The 22,044-nt window shown below is 35.6% G+C and overlaps 1 protein-coding gene across 5 annotated transcripts in view; it reads left to right on the top strand.

Annotated features, from left to right (window-relative positions):
* Positions 1 to 22,044, top strand: part of Ppp4r3b (protein phosphatase 4 regulatory subunit 3B) — a 75,355-nt gene that overhangs the window by 17,964 nt on the left and 35,347 nt on the right. For 4 of the 5 annotated variants that reach the window (XM_063229424.1, XM_063229423.1, XM_063229422.1 and 1 more), the window contains exons 3-4: positions 5,244 to 5,342; positions 16,889 to 17,512. In XM_063229424.1, coding sequence (XP_063085494.1) covers positions 5,244 to 5,342; positions 16,889 to 17,512 — 723 coding nt within the window. The remainder of the gene's footprint in view (positions 1 to 5,243; positions 5,343 to 16,888; positions 17,513 to 22,044) is intronic. The other variant, XM_063229425.1, reaches the window with a different exon arrangement.

The raw sequence follows: 22,044 nt of genomic DNA, 5'->3' as shown, positions 1-22,044 counted from the left end.
ACAGGTTCCGGTAAGATGTATTTGTATTTTCGTTTGCCTGCAAATATTGTTTAATTTCTTTAATTTCCTTTGGGACCCACTGATTGCTCAGAAGTGTATTATTCAATTTCCATGTGTTTTGGGGTTTTTGCAGTTTCTTTTGTCATTAATTTCTAGTTTTATGGTGCTATGATCTGATAACATGCATAGGATAATTTCAGTTCTTTTGCATTTAGTTATGCATGTTCTGTGGGCTAGTATATGGTCTATTTTAGAGTACATTCCATATGCTGCTGAGAAGAATGTAATCTGATGGTGGATGGAACACTTTATACATCTACTAAGTTCATTTGTTCACAGGTTTGATTCAGTTCTGGTATTTCTTTGCTGATTTTCTGTCTAGTTGATCTGCCCCTTTGTCTAAGTGGTCTGTTAAGATCTCCTGCTGTAATTGTGTTATTGCTTATTTGATTTTTCATTTCTGTTAATATTTGTTTTGTATAGTTGGGTGCTCCCAAATTTGGTGCATATATGTTTAAGATTGTTATCTCTTCCTCTTCAAGTTCTCCCCTAATTAATATGTATTAGCCTTCTTTTGTCTGTTTGGATCATTCTTGAAGTTCACATTGTCTGCAAACAGAATAGCTACCCCTGCTTTTTACTGAGATCTTGTTGCATGGAGTATTGTTTTCCATCCTTTGACTTTCAGTCTGTGAGCTTCCTTTTGGGTTAGATGGGTTTTCAGTATACAGGATATTATTGGATGTTGTTTATTTCTTTTAATTGGTGAATTGGTTACAACTGATACATAGTGGTTTATTTTTGACATGTTATCTCTCTGTGTTGATTCTTTACCTTTCCACCCTGTTTAATTGTTTGCCTTGCTTAGTGGTTTTTTCCTATGTCTGTCTAGAATGTCTTTCGGTATTCTTTGAAGGGTTGGTTTGGTGGTCATGAAGTTCTTCAGCTTTTCTTTGTCGTGGAAGTATCTTATTTCTCCATGCATTTTGAAGAACAGTTTAGCAGGATGCATCAGTCTGGGTTGGAAGTCATTTTCCTTTAGGATCTGAAGTACTTAACCCCATGTTCTTCTTGACTTCATTGTTTGTGTTGAGGAGACTGCGGTGATTCTGATAGGCTTTCCTTTATAGGTGATCTGTCTCTCTGTAGCAGCTTTTAATATTGTATTCTTATGTTGGGTTTCTGGGATATTGATTATTACATGTCTGGGTGTAGTTTTATTTGGGTTATGGTTATTTAGAGTTCTATATGCTTCACTAATCTGTATGTCAGTTTCCATTCTCATGTTTGGGAAATTTTCAGCTATTACTTCTGTAACCAGACTCTTGATATGATTTGTGTTGTCACCTTCCTTTTCGTTTCTCCCTATCAATCTTACGTTGTTTTTCTTTGCATCATCTTGCAGTTGTTAAATTGTTATTTCCTGTTCCTTGTTATTTTTAAAACATCTTTCCTGTTCATTAGCTGCAATCATATCTTCGTGGTCTGAAATTGTGTCTTCACTTTCATTGAGGCAGTTTTGCCAACTTTCAGTGGAATTTTTGATTTCTTGTATATCTCTTTGAATCTGCTTCATGCATTCTGTTTGTTTCTTACATTGTTCATTCACGGTTTCCTCTTTTTCTTTGTTCCTCTAGTCTTTTAGTTTTATGTCATCTTAAATATGTTCAGCATTTCTTTCATTACATTTATCGTTTCTTCTTTTATCTGGGAGATTATTTCTGATTTGAGTTCTTTTATAGTTTCCTGGAGTTGTTTCGTTACTTCAGTTATCATTTCTTGAGTTTCAGGTGTATGGCTTATAGTTTCTTCTGTGTCCTTGTCTCCTAGGCTTGCTTGGGTTGGGCTGGAAGTTTGAGGTTGCATTTTGCTCTTTGATTTTGTCATTTTCCTGTATTTCCAGGTTTTGAGCCATGTTTGAAGGGTTCCCCTGTGCACTGAGATTCACCTGGCGTGTTTTTTGCTCCTGTAGCAAGCAACAACTAGCTGCTTGGAGTTCTCTGAAAGTGGGCCAGTGAGGCCTGTGAGGACCTCACATGCATCCTCAGGTGATTTGGGAGGAGGGGTGTGGTCTTAGCACCTGGGAGCGATGTTCCAAGGCTTCCCTGTGTGCTGGGTTTCAACCCATGGGTGCTCATGGCTTGTACTGAATTCAAACCCTTGCCATCTTCTCCCCCCTCCCCACCCTTTTTTTTTTTTTTTTTTTTTTTTTTTTTTTTTTTTTTGTCTTTTGGAGATAGGGTCTTGCTATGCCTTTGGCTCACTTTGTAGCCTAGGCTGATCTTGAATTTGCAGTGATCCTCCTGTGTCAGCCACCTGAGTGCTGAAATTACAGAGTGTACCACCATGCCCACCCAGCCAGTTCCCCATTTGTATAATAATAAACCAAATGGTGTTGTGAACAGACTTGTTATTTCCATCTCCCAAACAAATCAGAATGTGATATTTAACAGTTGATTTACTGGTTTCCAGTTGATGTTAAATTTGCTAACAGCACAACATGACAAGTGCAGGAACTATTACAAAAGAACAAAGCAGAAATTTCAAATGAAAGGTGATTTCAAAACACATAATTGTGTAGTACAACCTTTGAATTTCAGAAAGATTTACATTGGCCTCATATATGGCCAGGAAAAAAACAGGAAAAATTTCAAACTGGTACTCTTGATGTCAACATTGAATCATGGTGGAAATGTTGACAGGGAAACAACAGAAGCCTGAGATGGACAGTTTCTACAGCAAGACTAAAGGCAAAGTAAATGTTAATGTTAAGCAACAAGTATAATGTCACTGAAAACAAAGCATTGGCTAGTGGTGGTTTTATTTGATCCTAAATGTGTGTGGCATAGTTTGATAGCTTATAAAGAAAACAAGTGCAAAATACCATGAAGAACTTCTTTTAGAGAATTGAGGGTGGAATTCATAAAAGAGATCATTTACAACAGAGGAAAAACCAAATGTTTTTACAAACCAGGGAACTGCGCAGAAAAACTGGACCATACTGATGAACTGACAGCTGGACAAGCAGGCACAGGATTACAAAGACCCACTATAACAACAGAAAACAAAAAGATTTCAACTGTGCCCTGCAAAAGGGGCAAGAAAACTAAACATACATCCTATCAGTGCAAACAGAAATTGCACATGGAACATGCAGTTTTCATCTGTAAAGACTGCCTTGGATGTGACATAGAAGCAAAGATTATTTTTGTTGTAGAGTTCTATTGGTATTGTAGTTCACATAGGTTTCTGTTTCTGATGTTATCTCTTTGGTTTTGCCAGCAGATACACAGTTGATGTGAAAATATTGATGTCTATTGTAAGCTGTCATTACACATTTGATATTTTACTGATAAATCTTAATTTCCTGCTAAATGCAAAGTGTCCAATGTGGTAGGAAACTCCTGATGAGAAAGGAAGAGAAGACAAGAATGGCCTGCCACATAGGAAAGGAAAGCCAGGTGCACATGCTGCCAGTGTAAGCAAGACGTGTACATGGAACATGCACTTGTGAAGACTGTCTTGTGTGTGACAGTTGAAGCAAAGATTGTTTTACTTCTTCTTCCTCCTCTTCTTTGTCTTCCTCCTCCTCCTGTTCTTCTCTTTCTCTTCCTCTTCTTCCTTTTCCTCTTCCTCCTCTTCATCATCTTATTTATCTTCGTCTTCCATCATTTTCTTTAAGACACTATCTTCCCGTTTAGCTCAGACTGGCCTGAACCCACTGGTTCTTGAACTCAGAGCAGTCCTCCTGCCTTAGCTTCATGAGTGCTGGAATTACATGCCAAATGCCACCGTGTTTAGCTGCAAAGATTATTTCTGTGTTATACCTTTGTTTGTGTTTACATTGTAGCTTACATAGGTTTTTATTTCTCATGTTATCTCTTAGGTTGTATAAGCAAGTACGCAGCTTACCTGAAAAGATAGATGCTTATTCTAAATGCACAATACATATTAGAAACGTATTATGTAGTTATTTTGGTATTTTATGTTCCTGTTAACTGTACATTGTATAATATAATTAAAAATTCCTGAGAAAACAGCAAGACTGAAAGAAATGTCAAGTATATCCTACAAAAAGGCCAGGAAAGCAAAGCACATGTGCTATTGTTCTAAGAGATTACAGAATATGCAGTTGTAATATGTGAAGACTGTCATATGCCGTAGGTGTGATAATTCAAATAGAAATCATGTTTTTGTAGCATGGTATCAGTGTTTTCATTGTAGTTTATGTAGGAATTTATTTCTCTTGTTCTTTTTTAGACTTTGTACACCAAAAGCAGTCAACATTGAAAAATTTGATGCTTTTTTTAGTAAACAATGTTAAAAATGCAGTACTTTATTTTAGTGATATTTTTCATAGTAAGTACTTATTGTTTAATATAATAAAGCTCATAAAATTTAAATTAATAATAGAGATAATCTAAAGAATAAATGAGTTTGACACATACATGGTTATTACTCTTTTTGGCAAAAAGTGTGTTGTGCTCCACTTTTAACTGCTGAACTGGGTCCTATTGTTAGTATTTATAGATAACAAGTAGTATCATTTTTATCATTTGATTGCATTTCTTAATATTTGTAGGTCTTTTCCAGGTTAGAAAAACCAGAAGTACCAATAAATCTTAACCTGTTTTAGGTACCATTTAACATATGTTTATTCCATTCACAGGCAGCTAAATGGGAAGGTTAAACATGTAGATGGTTAGTGATTGAAACAGCTGGATTTCTGGAAACAACAGAAAGCAGATGATTGGAATGTCTGCATTACAATTTTGACCAAGAATAATTAGGCTTTCCCCTAAATACTATACCGATAACATGAACTAGAGCCTACTAACCCATTTTAATATTTTTGTTGATGTTTTAGGGTTTGTGGGTTTTTTTTTTTTGTTTTTTGGTTTTTGTTTTTTTGAGTTGGGAGTTTCACTAAGTAGTTTAGGCTGGCTTTGAACTCACTATGTAGTCCAAGCTGGTCTCAAATTCACAGAAATACTCCTGCCTCAACCAACCCTATGCTGAGATTACCTTTGTTTTAGAAAATTGTATCTTTTTTTGTTACCAAGCTGTCTTGCCAAGCTACTACTACCAGTACATGACTGATGTGATGTCTAGTACACATTAACTATACTTACTAGAGGACATTTGTCATTGCTATTCTGTTTCTAATTTGCTTGATTTTTATTTCTCCTTTATAGATATTTCTTTTCTAATTTGATGGTGTAGAAATCTTTATTTTTTAACAGGATACATTAATTGTTTGGTCGGAAGCTGAGAACTATGATTTGGCTCTAAGTTTTCAAGAAAAAGCTGGCTGTGATGAGATCTGGGAAAAAATCTGCCAGGTAAGGTCTTTTTTTTTTAGTATTTAACTTTCATTTACATACAGTCTTGAATTTTTTTTCCTTTTTTACTCCCAAGATTTGTATTGGAATGAAAAAATAATTTTGATAACCTAGATGAGATTTTTTGTTTCCATACTGAGAGTATGTAACCCAGAGCCCAGCAGCTGAGCTACACCTATCGTGACCACCCCACACCTTTCTCCATCCTGGAATTTTTTTTTTTATATTTTGCAGCAGATTCTTTCATTTAAAAATTTTAAAAGAAAAAGAAAACTCTTCATCATAATTCTTTTTACCACTTTAGATTTTCATTGTATGTATTCACAACTGATATCCATAGAATATAAAGATCTTTAAACAAAACAGTATTTAAATTATTAGGGGTTTTTTTTTCCCCCTAATAATTGGTCATATGTTTATCCAATATTTATGATGCCAGGCACTATGTTCCAGGCACCAAAAATCATAAGTACTCATGGCTTCAACTCACATGGAACTTACAAGGTAGTATAATATATAAGATATGTGACAACTTTCAGGTGACTAAATGTTTAAACTTTTTATTTTAGAATTTTTTTGTTGCTGTTGAGACAAGATCTCACTATGTAGCTCAATTTGGCCTTGAACTTACTATGTAGCCCAGACTACTTTTAAACTCATGACAGTTCTTTTGCCTCAGCCTCCTGAGTGCTGGAATTATGGGTGTATGCCACCACACACAGCTAGAGCATTTTTTATATCTACAAAAAAATGTAAAGATAATAGAGTTCCTGTATGCCCAGTTCCCTAACAAGCCTTCTGCCTAGCTACATATAAAACATTTGTCACACTTTTTGAACTAATATTAACATAGTACGTTCTTTTCTTTCTTTTTGGGAGAGGTTGGGTTGGTGGTGTGTGTGTTGTTGGTTTTTTTTGTTTTGTTTTGTTTTTGTTTTGTTTTTATTTTGTACCAGGGATCGAACTCACAACCTCACATTTGTCAAGCAGGTGCTTATACTGCTGAGCCAAATCCCTAGCTGTGTTGGGTTTTGTTTTGAGACAGTCTTGCTGTATAGCTCAGCCTGGTCTTGAGCTCACTGTAGCCCAGGCTGTCATAGAATTCACAGTAATCCTCCTGGCTCAGCTTTCCAAATGCTAGGATTATAGGCCTATGTCACCATACCCAGCTAATACAGTGCATTCTTCTTATTAAATGGCATCCATACTTCATTGAGATGATTTTAGCTTTTCCTTGATCCTCTTTTTTGTGTCCCAGCATTTCACATTGCATTTATTAGTCATGTGTCATCCTCTTTAGGCTTGTCTTGGCTATGATGCTTAGTAATTGAGATGTTAAATTAAACATATAATCATTTTCTTTAAATAAGAGATCAATATGTTTCAGTGAATGCCATTCTTTATTATAGTGGCTAGATTTTTTCTGTGTGGTCATTTTCAATTACCTGAGCTTTTCACTGATTTTTTTCACCCTACACCGCATTGTAGTCATTCTTAGCTCTAAGTTTTTTCAAATTAATTTTGTGACTCTTAATAAAATTATTTGTTTTTTCTTTGTCTTCCCAGTAACAGTGGCATACACTGTAATAAAGTGGTTCAACAAAATACACTGTGAACCTTTTCATTCTCTACCAGTATTACTTGATGTGTGGCCCTGAATCAATTAACTTATTTTTCTTTTGTCTTTTTGAGACAGGATCTCACTATGTGGTTCAGGCTGGCTTTGGGCTAACTTTTGTAGCCCAGGCTGGTCATGAACTTGCAATGATCCACCTGCCTGGGAAATGCTGGGATTACAGGAGCGTGCCACTAGGCCCTGCTCAATTAACTTCTTTTTTTTTTTTTTAAATTTTATTGAAAGAAAGACTAAATAAAACAGAAAATGGGTAGAAATAATACATATGTTCAGAGAAAAAATAAACAGTAAGAAATCACTAGTTGATGTTTACATACTGTCTTTTTACACGTAGTTGTTCAAGATACAAAAGTGGAACATATAAAGTGGGAATTCTAACAGCAAGACTGTAAACAGTTCTGTTCAACTGTCCAACAAAAAGGTAGTAACATGGTTGTCAATCTGATACACTTAAACGTACATGCAGTTATCCATATCTTCATTTATGTTGAGATTAAACAAACTAAAGCAGACTAAAGTCATTCTGAACAAAGAATAATAGTATTGCTGGATTTTACATCATGACACTCCAGGATCAGCACTGGGTACTATAGTGTCTTTATTTCTTTTAACTTTATTTAAAGAAAGACTAAATAAAACAGAAAATAGGTAGAAATAATACATACTTTCATAACCTGCTTATAGATTCTACACAAGCATGAGTCTTAACATGTATTTTTATTCTTTCTATGTTAGAGGGAAAAGCAAAACAAAACAAAACATATTCCTACAAACACATGAAACAAGAAAGACATATAAGACCGTTGTACAAGGAGCTCCACCATAGTTCCTGTATTGTCTCTTGTTATCTTCAATAGAACTGGCTATATCATCAGACATAGTATAATTGAATATATCAGTACATAACAGTATTAATAAAAACAGAACTTTGTGTATAGTATAAAACTTCAAAAGCAGGCAGTTATCAAACCAGAATGTGTATCGTAGAGTCTTGTCATCTTCAGTGTAGTTGCCCACACACTCGGACTTGACACCATCAATCATATCAGTTTTGAATAAAATCTGTCGATACCAAACAGCAATCAAACAAACTAGATTCAACTAGATCAGTCATGACAAAACAGTGTAAGTCATACAGCGCTCCAGATTAAGACAACAGGAAATTAAAGATGATTACTGTGCTATATCCTGATGTTTTTGAGATAGCTGTCTGTGCCCTCAAATCTAATGCAAGTAGACAAACTGAGACAAAATATAATCTATCAAAAAAAAAAATCTAAGCAGAGTGGTGCAAGTAATGTGGGTTTTAAATCCTGACACACTATTAACAATATCTTCTGCCATCTTTTTTAAGATTCTCCCTCCTCTTTCAGTTCCCCAGGATGCACTATGCATTTTTAGGTCTCACAACCCTTGGTTTTAAATTGGGAGAGGGGGGAGCAACCTGCTATTTACCTAAGTGGTTCCGAACCTTGTCTCTCCTAGGCTTGATCTCTAATCTCTGATAGTTACCTATTAAAGCCTGTCTTTCCAACCTATCCACAAATACTGGTCTTGTTGCCCCTATTATTCTCTGATTCTCTGTCACATAGAACATTGTTTTCTCGTATTTGATTTTCAGTCCATATACTCTTTCTCATGTTAATTATATTTCCTATAAATAGCATCTCTGTAGACCCTGCCCCCTGATCTACTCCATGTGTAGTTCTTTTTTTTTTAATTTAGTGTATCAAGGCCATCTAAATTAGAGATTATAACCAACCTTCTTTGCCTCATTTCTGTTACGCTCTTTTTTGCCATCAATTGTCTGCTTATCTCCTTTATTCTGTTTTCTAGTCCATTCATTGAGGCCTTTCTGCCACTGTTTCCTGAAGTCTTAGTACTTTTCTCTCTGTCTAGAATGCCCTGCAGTATTCTCTGTAGAGTTCGATTGGTGGTTGCAAATTTCCCAAGTTCCTCTTTGTCTTGGAAGCATCTTGTTTCTCCACTAATTTCTAGAGACAGTTTAGCAGGGTATATCAATCTGGGTTGGAGGTTATTTTCTTTCAGGGCTTGGAATATTTCACTCCAGGCTCTTCTTGACTTGATGGTTTGTGTTGAGAAGTCTGCCGTTATTCTGATGGGCCTTCCTCTATAGGTGATCTGTTTCTTGTCTCTAACAGCTTTTAATATTCTGTTCATATATTGAATTTCTGGGATCTTGATTATTATATGCCTGGGTGTAGCTCTGTTTTGGTTGTAGGTAGCTGCAGTTCTGTGTGCCTCATACATCAGAATATCATTTCCTTTTCCTTTGTTTGGGAAGTTTTCCTTAATTATTTCTGTGAATAGCCTTGTAGTTCTTTTGTTTGTACCCTGCTTCTTCATTCACATTCTTTATTCTCAAGTTGTAGATCCTCTTGTCGTCTTGTAGCCTTTGTATTGTTATTGCTTGTTTCCTTGTTATTTTTTAAAAGTTTTTCCTTTCATAATCCCACATTGCAAAACTGTCCTTCAGTTTGGATAATCTATCCTTAATTTCTTTCAAGCAGATTTGCCATCTTTCCATAGAGTGTTTAATTTTCTGGTAATCTCTTTGAATCTGCTTTATGTATTCTATATTTTCTTTATATTCTTCATGAAATGGTTTTCTCCTATGTGTGAGTTCCTCCCTCCTTCTATGTATCTGCTGTCTGCTTGATGGGTACTTACCATCTCTTTTATTAATCTTCTTATATCTTTCTTTACTTGGCTAAATATTGCACTTTTAAACTCGTCTATGAGGTCCCAAAGGTATCTCTTTATTTCCACTGGTGCCGTGTCTGATATTGCATGTTTGCTGTTCTCATTCTCCTTTGTATTTACCTGTCCTGGGTCAGTGTTCTCAGGGTTGGGACCTGGGGACTTTGTTGTTGCTTCCTCTTCCCATCTTTTTTGTTTCTTCCAGGAGGCCCCATTTTCTTTCTCTGTTGGTTACAATTCTTCTGAAACATTCTGGCTGGTGAACCTTCCCACTGCCCTATGCTAGGGAGTTGCAAACAGGGGCAGCGTATGCTGGCCTCTCCTCTCTGGAGCAGTCAAGCTGCTGAGGCCTGCACTGTATTGCTGTGTGCCGCCTCCTGTCCGGGTTAGTCAAACTTGTGGGGCTTCACTGCGTTAGTGTATACTGCCGTGGTAGGGAATTGATTTCAGATAGCCTATTGGGTTGCCTGACCCAGGCCTAGCACACTCCACCAATCCCATTTGGGAAGGGAACAACTGACTGAAGTCACTGCTGCCCCTTGTACTTGCCAGTCCTGCCTAGTCCCAGAATGTCTTCTGCCAGAGCCCCCTTTTCTGTGGAATGGCTCCACTCCCGTCACTCACCACAGGTCAATGCACAGGCTCCCTGCCAGTTCAGCTCTCCATTGGGCTGGTCAACCCCCGACCTCAGTGTGACTGCACCTCCAGCGATTCAAAGTGGCGAGACCTCAGACAGCTCGGCAAGTCGCCTGCTGCAGTGGGAGTACTGAACCTTTAGCTGTTCCAATAATAGCACCAGGACTGTATGTTTGACTGGTTCCTCTCACCTTAGTTTCTTCTTGGGACAAGAGAATTCATCTCCCTCTGTTTGGGGCTTCCCACCCTGTATTACATTGAATTCTAAGTTGACTATCTCAGGGAGCCTATGTAGCCAGCTGTTATCTATCTGCTTATCTTTGCCTCGCCCCCACTACATTGTTCATTTCTTTCCCATTCTCCACTACCTCTGTCAGTTCTTTCTCCCTTGTCACAAAAATTCCAACCTAAGCTAACATTGGGTTACCGTCTTAGACAACTGGGAGACCCACAAGTTGGTAGCATTGCATCCTCTCGAGTGACTGCACTTAAGATGACCTCTGGTCTCTGGGTGTTTTCTATTATCTCTAGCTGGGTTTCTCATCTGCTCAGCTGGATATTCGTCACATTTCATCTGTGGTTGAGGCCAGTTCCACTTTCCAGGACTGATGAAAATTTGAATAAGGAAAATTAAGCAACTTTAAGGGGTCATGCATAAACATCTTTGTGCCCCACCAGACTCAGTGAAAATGATCTTTCTCTTTGTTTATATCAAAGTATTCTTGTGTCTTGGTTACTTTTATCTTGTTGCAGGGACAATATACCCAACACCCAAAACTAAGGAAGGACAGATTTATTTAGCTCATAGTTTTTGTAGGTTTCAGATGATAATCAGCTGGCTTCAATCCAGGGGTGGCAGGCAACACTTCAAGCAGCAAAAGATAGCAAAGCACCAAGACCAAATGCAGAGAAGAGCAAGCCTCTTTTCCTTCTTTACCTCAATTAACTTCTTAAGAGGAAATAGATGATTTGTTTCTTTGCTACTTTGTAACCTGCTGTGCCTGGTGTTAATGGAGCACTATGAATTATACATTATCACTTATTATTACTGATAAGTAATTAAAAACATTAGTAAATTAGCATTTTCATAATTTATGCAAAATATACATAGAATAAAAATGAAATGGTTTTGTTCATTGTTTTGCTTTTGTGTTTTCCTTGTTTTTAAAGCTGGATTTTGGTGGAAAGAGTTCTGATTTTTAACCTTTTTTCCTCTCATGTGTTCTCCAAGAATTGGGTTGAATTTTTTGTGTGCAAAGCTTTCTATGAAGTGGAGGTTTAAAAGTCATTTAAATTAGAGACTAATAAGATGTACTCAACTAATATTTGCTGTTCTGTTCTTGATTCAAGATTAGTTTGGATTATATGTTCAATCATGAAAAGAGGGAAGAAATAGTCCGTGTAAATAATGAAAACATTCTGAAGGCTGTCAAAACCATTAAAATGTACTGAAGGGGATTAAACTATTAAAATCACTAATTTATACAAAAAAAAAGAAAAAGTATTACAATGATTTTATGAAGCTGTCCAAAATATTAACAGTAATATATAAAGGGTACTCTTTTTTAATTATAAGTTCAAAAAGGGTGTTCTATTTTGTATTCTTCCTCCTTTCCCTGATGCCAGCATGGTAACTAGCATTTTCATGTACTCAGCATGTTTAAAAAAGTAATGAATAATGCAGAAGAACTAAGAGGTTAATTTATATATTTGTTAAAACTTACATTTATATGGTAGATAACATTTTCCAATAATCAACATACTATATCGTGTCCCCAACCTCAGTGTTTTGTTTATTCATGTGGTTTAGATATAATTTATTCTTGAATGCATCATAAATTTGTCCTAGCAATTTTTGCTGAACTTTATCTTGTACTGTTTCTACTTGGTTTGGGAAATCCTTTGTATCACTCTCAAATTTAGTGTTCATGAGGTTCAAGGATTACTTTGCTAGTCCAGTAGTTCATTAGATTCAAAGATAACATTCCTGGTATAATTTATTATAGTGAATTGATACAGATTAAAATCATCTAAAAAGAAAGGGCGTAAGGGGCAGGGTTCAGGAGCTTTTAAGTCATGAACTTCTAGTTGTAGGTCAGTAATAGAACATGATAGTAGGTGTAACCTGGATAGTGAAAGTCAGTAAGTCCTGGCACACATTACTACACTCACACTTGATCATTAACAATCAAGTTCATCATCATGTTATAAGAGAAAAGGTCTCCAAAGTAGAGGTTATAAACTCCCTTTTGCCCTTACCAAGTTCTGAGGGCAAAGGTGGTCTTGGCAAACATGTTTGCATTTTTCTAGGCATCTGCTATTACTGAGCTAGGACGTAATAGCATCTCTTGTTCTTTGTTTTTCTTGATGTACGGTTATTAATATTACATTTCGTTCATAGCATTTTCCCTTATTCAGTACTTAACTCTGTTACTTTCTGTCTTCTGCGTTTGTCTCTCCCTGCCCTTCTGTCCCCTTAGCCAGTGCTCTACACTTGAACTACACTACCAGTCCTGTCATTGATTTTTTTTAATGCAAACTTCAGTACCTTTGAATAGGATGTTAAGTTTGGCTAGTCTACCAGTCCAGTAAGATTAATTTAACTCTGGATTGAGTTGGCTTTGCCGTTTTTAACCAGTGAGGGTAGAGTTAGAAGGGAAAGAACTGCTTTTGAGAGCTACTCAAGGACTATGCTGATGAAGAATTCATTTTGATGCAGTAAGAAGGAAAGATAGCATATCAGCGTTCTTTCTTTTAAAAGTTCTGCCCACAAGTTATACATGACTCTCTTGGTGTACATTTTATTAAATAATGCAAATTACACGCCTATAAGTAACTTCACAAAAGCAAAAAACCCATGCCTCCAATGGGAGAAAATTGGAGATACTTAGTGTGTGGCAATCACTGACGGTATTTATATAGATATTTGGGGTTGTGTGGGATTGACAGATCTTGATAGTTTGGTTTGTCTTTTCAAGACAAGTTTTCACTCTGCTGTTCAGACTGGCCTTGAACTTACTTTGTAGCCGAGGCTAGCCTTAAATTCACAGCAGTCTTCCTGCCTCAGCCTCCCAAGTGCTGGGATTATAGGAATGTGCCACCATGCCTCAACTTTCTTTAAAAAAAAATACTGACTCCTGTCTATTTTTGCATTTTTCTTTTCTTTTTCTTTCTTTCTTTCTTTTTTTTTTTTTCTTTTTCTTTCTATCCACCCCTGCCCCGTGGGTCTCATTGTGTAGTGCAGGCTGGCCTTGAACTATAGCCCAGACTGACCTCAAACTCACTGAGATCCTTCTGCCTCAGCCTCCCAGGTGCTGGGATTACAGATGTGTGCTACTATGCCCATGATCAGATCGAAGTTGAGTTTAGAAAAATTTTGAGAACTAATAGTAGATAACACAATAAATTTTGAGCATTAATAGTAGATAACAGAAATAAACATACCGTAATCAAGTTGATCTTTGTGGAGCTGTGCTTTTATTTTTTTATCAATTTTTAAAATTTTGTAAATGCAAAAAGTACAGAATTATCAGTTTTGTAGATTAACAATATATCGCATTTTGTCCAAAATAATTGCTCAGATTACACGATATTGGCATAAAAATATGTTCAAACAGTGAAAGCACAAACTGTTCTTTTTGATGAGGTAACAGATATATATATATATATAACCTCCCTTCTTTCCTTTCTCCTTTCCCCCATGCCAGTTGTTCTTTCCTTTTGAACAGTTTCTTCCCCTTTCATTTTCACAGTATGTGTTGTACGCTTTGGATCTTACTCAGGTTTTCAGTTTTTTACATTAAAGAGACAATACAGTGCTTACACATTCACGTCTAATTTATTTCATTTATGAGTGTGGTCTCAAGTTGCATCCATTTACCTATGAAAACCTTGAGTGTATCCTTCTTTTTCGCTGAGTAATACTCCATTGAATAAAAATACCACATCTTTTTTATCCATTCCACAGTTGATGAACATTTGGGTTGTTTGCAAGATTTAGCTATATTTCAAATTATGCTACGATAAACATGGTTGCACATATATCCTTATGGTATGATATTTCAGTTCTGGGAAAATGCCCAGAAGGGGATAGCTGGATCAAATGGAACCTCCTAACGTAGTTTTTTGAGGAAGCTCTGCACTGGTTACCCCGGTTGTACCAATCTACACTCCATATGCAAGCTGTATTCCTTTGAAGTTCAGTTAGTTCATCTGATCTAAACTTATTTCTTTATTATAACCTCTGACTTTTCTTTCCTACTTACATACTCCATTGTCATTTTTTCTTGTTACTGTCATACAGTCTTCTAGCTATTACCCTAACATGAAACACATCTGCTCTATTCTTTTTCCTGAGTAAGCCCACAGTTTATTTCCATGCTAAATATTTAAACACTTCAAACATAGTAAAATTAGTCTCTTACTATCATTTCTTCTCCCGTCATCCTCCCCCCGCTTTTTTAAAAGAAGTCATAATCCTTATTACAAGTTTAACATTATAGGAACATTTGTGAGTTCTCCTCTCGTAGCTCTTCCTCATCTATGCCAATCTCTGTATGTCCTACCACCACTCCAAATTTAGTATATATAAACTAAATTTGTGCTTTTTAAAATATAGAATTTATTCTTTCAAATTATCCCATACAACTAGTACCACATTTAACTTTCTGAAAATTTTGCATGTTTGCCTCCACTGTAACTCATTGTTTAGCTTGACTTTCCATGATCTATCTTCATTTTACATTTCTAGTTGTGTGGTCATATGCATGTCACATATTTCCAACATCCAGTGATACTCCCTTCATGGTTCTTGCCCCCAACACACACACACACACACCCTTGAGAACTGGAAGGAATTGTAAATTCTCAAAGCACTTTATCCGAAATGCTCTATGACTTATTTTCTTAAACTTTGTTTTACATTTATATGTCAGTTTTCCTAAACCAGGCAACCCTGGTGAAAACTCAGAAGTACTGTTTTCTCTAGGAAGAGGTAAATCATATACATCTGTTTATCTGTTTTTTCCCTCAGGCTCTTAGAGTTTTAATTTTTATGTTGCTTTGGTGAATAAAGAAACATGGAACTTTTTTTCTCAGAATTTGTTGAGATACAGAAGACTGAGGATAGCTGTGGTGGTGGCACATGCCTCTAACCCCAGTAGGGAGGCTGAAGCAGGAGGATCATTGCAAGTTCAAGACGAGTCTGGGCTACAAAGTGAGCTCAAGGCCAGCCTGCACTGCGTAGAAAAGACCCTGGCTCAAAAAGATAAAACTAAATAAAGAAAAGAAAACTGAGGCTAGAGCTGCACTTTTGTGTTATGAATTAAAAAGTTTCTTGATTCTTTTTTCTCCAACCCCCTCCCTTCAGTCCCTCTTACATAATATAGCTTGATTCTTTAATTAGAAAGTTTTTTAAGCATAAAGTTCTAAATATTGTTGAGTAGAGTAATTCATTGAAAATTCATTAGCTGTGTTTGAGTTGTTGTCTTACTTGTTGCTCAGACAAAACTCCAACATCCAACGTAAAACAGGGAAAGTTTATTTAGCTCACAGTTTGCAGAAATTTCACTCCATAATTGGCTGGCTCCAAAGGCAAGATGGCACGTGGCAGAGGGCCAGCCATTCACATGGCAATGAAAGACAATAAAAAAGCATCAAGAGGAGAGAAGACAAACCTCTCTCTGTCCCTCATGTTGTTTGCAGGTTACCTGCCCTAAACTGTGTGTAGCAGTCACACCCTTAATCCCAGCATTGCACTAGGAATCCATCACACACTCCGAATCAGCCCAGCCACCTCCAAAATAACCTCATGGAAAACTTTAGGAGGGTTTGGTGGGACAGCTAGACACAAACCACAACAGTTATGAGTCTGAATTATAAACAGCTCTCCATTCATTTTGTTCTAATTATGTAGATAATAGAGGTTGGACTTTATTACAGAGATAAATGCTTTTTAAAATAGTTCATAACCAGTTTTAGATTTTCAACAGAAGCAAATACTTTTTCAAAAGTTAGTTTGAAAAGAACTTGGAGGAAATCCGTTACTCTTAATAGAATGAGGTTTTAGTTTGGTGTGAATTTAATGATGTCCTCATCAAGCCAATGTGATGGTATGATAGGTACTTTAAGTCACATTTAGTGATGGGGCAAACAGAAGAGTTGCCTTCTGTTATTTGCAATTGTTAGGTATGGTGAAGCTATTAAACAACTGCATGTTATTACTATATTATTTACAGGATTAACCTTATAAATCTACATAATACCAGGAGAGATTACTCATGTTATCAAGCATCAGAGTTAACCTAAAGTTACAGGTCAATAAATTTAAAAAGGAAATGATCTGTAGTCAATTATTTAAGATTCAAATAATTGATTTTAAAGTAGGTATATCCAAACCCTACTCCCACTTCACTTTTAGTTAATAGTGACTAAATTACTGACATTGATTCCATGCAAGATATTTTTACTTAAATTCAGTAGTCAGTGATTTGATTTCCATGATATTAAATTCTTTTGCATTTTAAGATTACCACCTCTACTTGGGTGTTTTTAGGTTCAAGGTAAGGATCCATCAGTAGAAGTCACTCAGGACCTCATCGATGAATCCGAAGAAGAGCGATTTGAAGAAATGCCTGAAACCAGTCATTTGATTGATCTGCCCACGTGTGAACTCAATAAACTTGAAGAGATTGCTGATTTAGTTACCTCAGTTCTCTCCTCACCTATTCGAAGGGAAAAGCTGGCTCTGGCCTTGGAAAATGAAGGCTATATTAAAAAACTCCTGCAGCTGTTCCAAGCTTGTGAGAACTTAGAAAACACTGAAGGCTTACACCATTTGTATGAAATTATTAGAGGAATCTTATTCCTAAATAAAGCAACTCTTTTTGAGGTAATGTTTTCTGATGAGTGTATCATGGATGTCGTGGGATGCCTTGAATATGATCCTGCTTTGGCCCAGCCAAAAAGACACAGAGAATTCTTGACCAAAACTGCAAAATTTAAGGAAGTTATACCAATAACAGACTCAGAACTAAGGCAAAAAATACACCAGACTTACAGGGTACAGTATATTCAGGATATCATTTTGCCTACCCCATCCGTTTTTGAAGAGAATTTTCTTTCTACTCTTACATCTTTTATTTTCTTCAACAAAGTTGAGATAGTCAGCATGTTGCAGGTAAGTACTATTCTTCGCAATTCTGTTTTCAGATACAATGTTGAGTAAGAGTTTAAGCTATTTTGTTCAAAAGTCTTTTTGTTTACTTTAAATGTACTGTCAGAGAAAACATATCTTGTGGTTTTATGAAAAAGCAATTTTATAACACAGACTTTGTATTTTTAAATATTCTGTGATACAGCTGTTACTTTAAATTTTTATATTTTTAAAATTTAGGTGGGTTACCGATAAAATTCAGTTTTAACAGCATGTAAATGTACAGCTGGTTGACATTAAGGTTATTTAATGTTACACAACCTCTTATTTTCAGAATTTTTCATCATCCCAAACAAAAACTAGTAATTAAACAATAACTCCTTCCCCATTTCTCCCATCTCTTGGTATCCACTGTTGTACTTAGCATCTCTATGGATTTGCCTGTTGTAGATACCAGTAACACAGTTTTTTTGTTTGTTTCACTTGGGGTTTGGTTTTGTTTTTGTTGTTGGTTTTGTGTTTTCTGGTTTTTAGGTTTTGGGGGATTTTTTTTGTTGGTTGGTTGGTCTGTTTGGTTTTTTTTTTGGCTCCTGCGATTGAACCAGTACTTGGCATATGCTAGGCACCTGCTTTATCACTAAGCTACAGCCCCAGCCCTGTGCAACTATTTTTCAAAATATCTTGTTGCACCCAGGTGTGGTGGTGCATATTTGTGAATCCACAACAGTGAGAGAGGCTGAAGTGGAAGGATTTACAAGTTTACCCCAACCTAGGAAATTCAGACTGTGTCTCAAAATAAATAGTAGATGAAGGCAGGCTGGCTCGAACTGAAGCTCAGTACAAAGGCCCTACCAGATACACAGATGTACAACTAGGGTTGAGAAACACTCATTAATTTTTAGATGATGGTAACTGGTTATTGGCGGCTATGTGAAGTTGATTTTATTCTGTCTCCTTGAGTTCCAAAATTCAGGTTTTATCAGGCATGGTGGTGCATATATGTAATCCCAGCATTTGGAAAGCTGAGGCAGGGGGATTGTGGTGAATTCAAGGCCAGCCTGGGCTACATAGCAAGACCCTATCCTAACATAAAAAAATCAAATATAAGTTTCATATCTTTTTTATGTTAGTCCTTCACATCTTAATAGTATATTAAGCATGTTTTTGAAGAGTTTACATTATAATATTACACTGTATTAGGTGTCCTATGTTACTACCTTAGTTATTTCGTTATCAGTTACTGAGCTCATTGAGCAGCTACTGTGTGTGTACTTAGGGTAGTGGTTCACAGAGGATGGCCTGTGGATCCCTTAAGGTCCCCAAACCCTTTCAGAGGCATCACTTAGGTTTTCCCTTTTCTAGCTTCATGTTAGTGTGACACTTTTTTTTTTTTTACACTTGAGCCAAAACAATGTATCATAACAAGGTTAAATGCAGAAATTGTCTATTTTAAGCCAATATAAAAGAGATACAAAAATATAAAAGAGGACCATTTTAAAATTTTGAATCCTATATTTGTTTCTGATTTTAAAATTTACATAAACATAATGAATTATGGAATTTAAAACTTTTTCAAATGCTTTAGGTATAATTTTAATCATGATAAATACTAAGTATAATACATATAATGAAAATTCTTAGGGGCCCTTCATAAATTTTGGAGTTACTAAAGGAATCTTAGGAAAATCTCTGACTTAATACTTACCTATTAGACTCTGTGACACTTCTAACCAATATTAACCTTTCTGTTACTGTTTTTTATATAGAATATACTTTTTCAAGTCATTTTTTTTACCTAATAACGTTTTCATTATTCCCCAGTAATGAATGATGGATGCTAAACATACACATTAGATTCATTCTTCTTATAAACGTATAGGACTAGTTGTTTGGGGGAGTTTATTTTTAATTAAACCATGCAGTACAGTTCATATTTTACTTGCTGACAAAAAGAGTTTCAGGAGATTGCAGATAGAGTCACACTCTTCACGTGAAGAACCTAGTGTCAGAATCTCAAATCTACTTTTCAGATGACTACTTTTGATTTAGAGGGTTTCTATAAATATTTGTGGCACTTTATAATACATTTATTTGTGAAGCTATAATAACAAATCAAATGAAGCTTTTAAAAAAAAATGTTGGGAGCTGGGGATTTAGTTCAGCAGCATAAACGCCTGCCTTGCAAGTGTGTAGTCATGAGTTTGATGCACAGTACCAAAAAAATTAAAATTGGAAGGCTGGGTTTGTAACTTGAGTAGTAGAATCCTTGCCTAGCATACGTGAAGTGCTAAGTTCAACCCCCAGTAAAGTCATACTCATTTCTGGTCCTATGAATTACCACTTAATTTTTTTTTCAATCTAAGATTTACCACTTAATTTTTTTATATATGCCAATAGTGGTATTAAATTCTATTTTGAAAAGTGCATGAGAAAAGTAAAAGATTGTGGCTACTGACCTTGAAATGCTCAGTTCCTGAAGCTCACCTCAGGTTTCTATATAGAAATATTTGGCTAGATATAAAATTTTTCACATATCCTTTCGGCTATCTAGTATGCATATTTATCACCCTTTGAATGACTATCAGTCTGCTGTTACATGAGTTAACTAAGGCAAGTGAAAATGTACATATGTATTAAGTAGACCAAGATTTAGTAGTGCAAAGCCATATATAAATTATAAGTTAACTGAGAAGTTATATAAAAGCACATAATGTCATTAGTAGCTCATAGTATATAACGCATTGATTGTCTTAAGCGTGATAAGGGGATCAGATTTTAGTTAACATGAATTTTCTAGCTAGCTGCAACTCAAAATTCCAGTGCCTAAAATTTAGAAATACACTTCAAGCATATTTTATAAATTGAATTCCTAAGGGCCTATAATGAGATTATTTGTACATTAGCAGTTAAAGAATAAGATCCTTTTAAGAACAGGAAGTTTTAATTTCTGCCTTTCCTAGAAATGTTTGGGAACATTTCTCAATCTCAAATGTTAACATTTTAACACATAGCAGGCACTGTATTTCCACTGTGCTAGGGAAGAGTTGAGCTTAAAGCAAACCCAGAAGAATCTGTGGTTTACTTTTTTTTTTTTTAAACCTATTTTGTAGATGAGGTTTGACCACAAAGGGAAATTTCTAACTTTTCATTTGTTACTAATTAAATATGTACAGTCTTCAAATGCCTCAAAAAAATGTTTGCTGTGAGCTGGGCTTGGTCGCTCACGCCTGTAATCCCAGCACTCGGGAGGCTGAGGCAGGAGGATCATTATGAGTGCGAGACCAGCCTGGGCTATAAAGTGAGCTCAAGGCCATCCAGAACTGCATAGCGAGACCCTGTCTCAAAAAGACAAAAAAAAAAAAAAAAAAAATGTTTTCTGTGATATGATTCTTTTCAAGCGATTTTTTGTTTTAGTGAAAAGGTTCAACATGTTTAAAATGTTTATTAGAGTCAGCCCTTTCTAGCTTGTGTGTGTTTTGCTGTAGTTGATTCTTAATTTAGGAAAGTATTCGAAAGTTTATTTGGTAAGAGTGACCTTTTTATTTTCATTTTTTAAATTAGAAAATCCTAAATATTTTTTTCCAAATTCATTTTATTTCAAGGGTAAAAGAAAAAAAAGTAGAAGAAAAAAATATTAACAGCTTTTTCAAAACATGCCAGTTGGGAGGCAACAATGACCCATACATTGAAGAGTGACTTTAAGACCAGATTCTGAATGCTAATTCTGTCACTAGCCTCAGACAGGTCAACACCTTGGACCTCAGTCTCTTTCAGTTTAAAATTGGAGTAGGCAGTGTCTTAAGTAAAATCATAAAGCCTGGTCTAATTCTAAATATCTGTGTTTAAATCATTTTAAGCATTGTGAATGTATTCTCTTTTGTTTTGCTTGTTTACCTGAAATTTGAAAGAAGTGTTTGATTTATACTTTATACAAGCAACCTCTCTTCATGTTTTGTTGTGATCCAGTATAGCCACACACTGTATAATTTACATAATTATATACAATATATAATTTATATAATTACGTTTTGTTAAAACCTGAAATAGAAAAGAAAACCAAAAGCTTAATTACTTGGGGAAGGGAGTAAGGATTTAGGAAAAGATGTTCTAACCTTATGATAGCTTTTAAAAGATGTCACTCATTTTTTCTCTGCATTGTATAAATTATTTCTCTGCATTATATATATTAAAACATTAATTTTGTAATTTAGAGACTATTGTCAAGAATAATGCTAGAAATTTATATATATATATATATATATATACTTTTTTTTTTTTTAACTGAAAATCAAACTCATGACCTCACACTTGTCTGGCCAACGCTTATGCCAGTGAGCTACATCTCCAGACAAAAAAATATATATGCATGCATACTAGCAATCAGAAAGCTTTCTCTCAATAAACTACATAATATTTGAGATTGTGTATAATATTTTATGCAGTTCAAGTTATTGATAATTCTCATGCTGAACCATATGAGAAGAATTTAAGTGGGAAATTGCATTTATCAAGGAATCAGAACTTTATTCTATGAAAATATTCTGCAGAAAGTTAAA

The sequence above is a fragment of the Cavia porcellus genome, unplaced genomic scaffold, assembly GCF_034190915.1.
Source record: "Cavia porcellus strain 051 isolate PalLab524CR breed Dunkin Hartley unplaced genomic scaffold, mCavPor4.1 scaffold_18, whole genome shotgun sequence".
Lineage (NCBI taxonomy): Eukaryota > Metazoa > Chordata > Mammalia > Rodentia > Caviidae > Cavia > Cavia porcellus.
The sequence above is the reverse complement of the archived record's forward strand: the minus strand, read 5'-3'. Positions and strand labels throughout refer to the sequence as shown.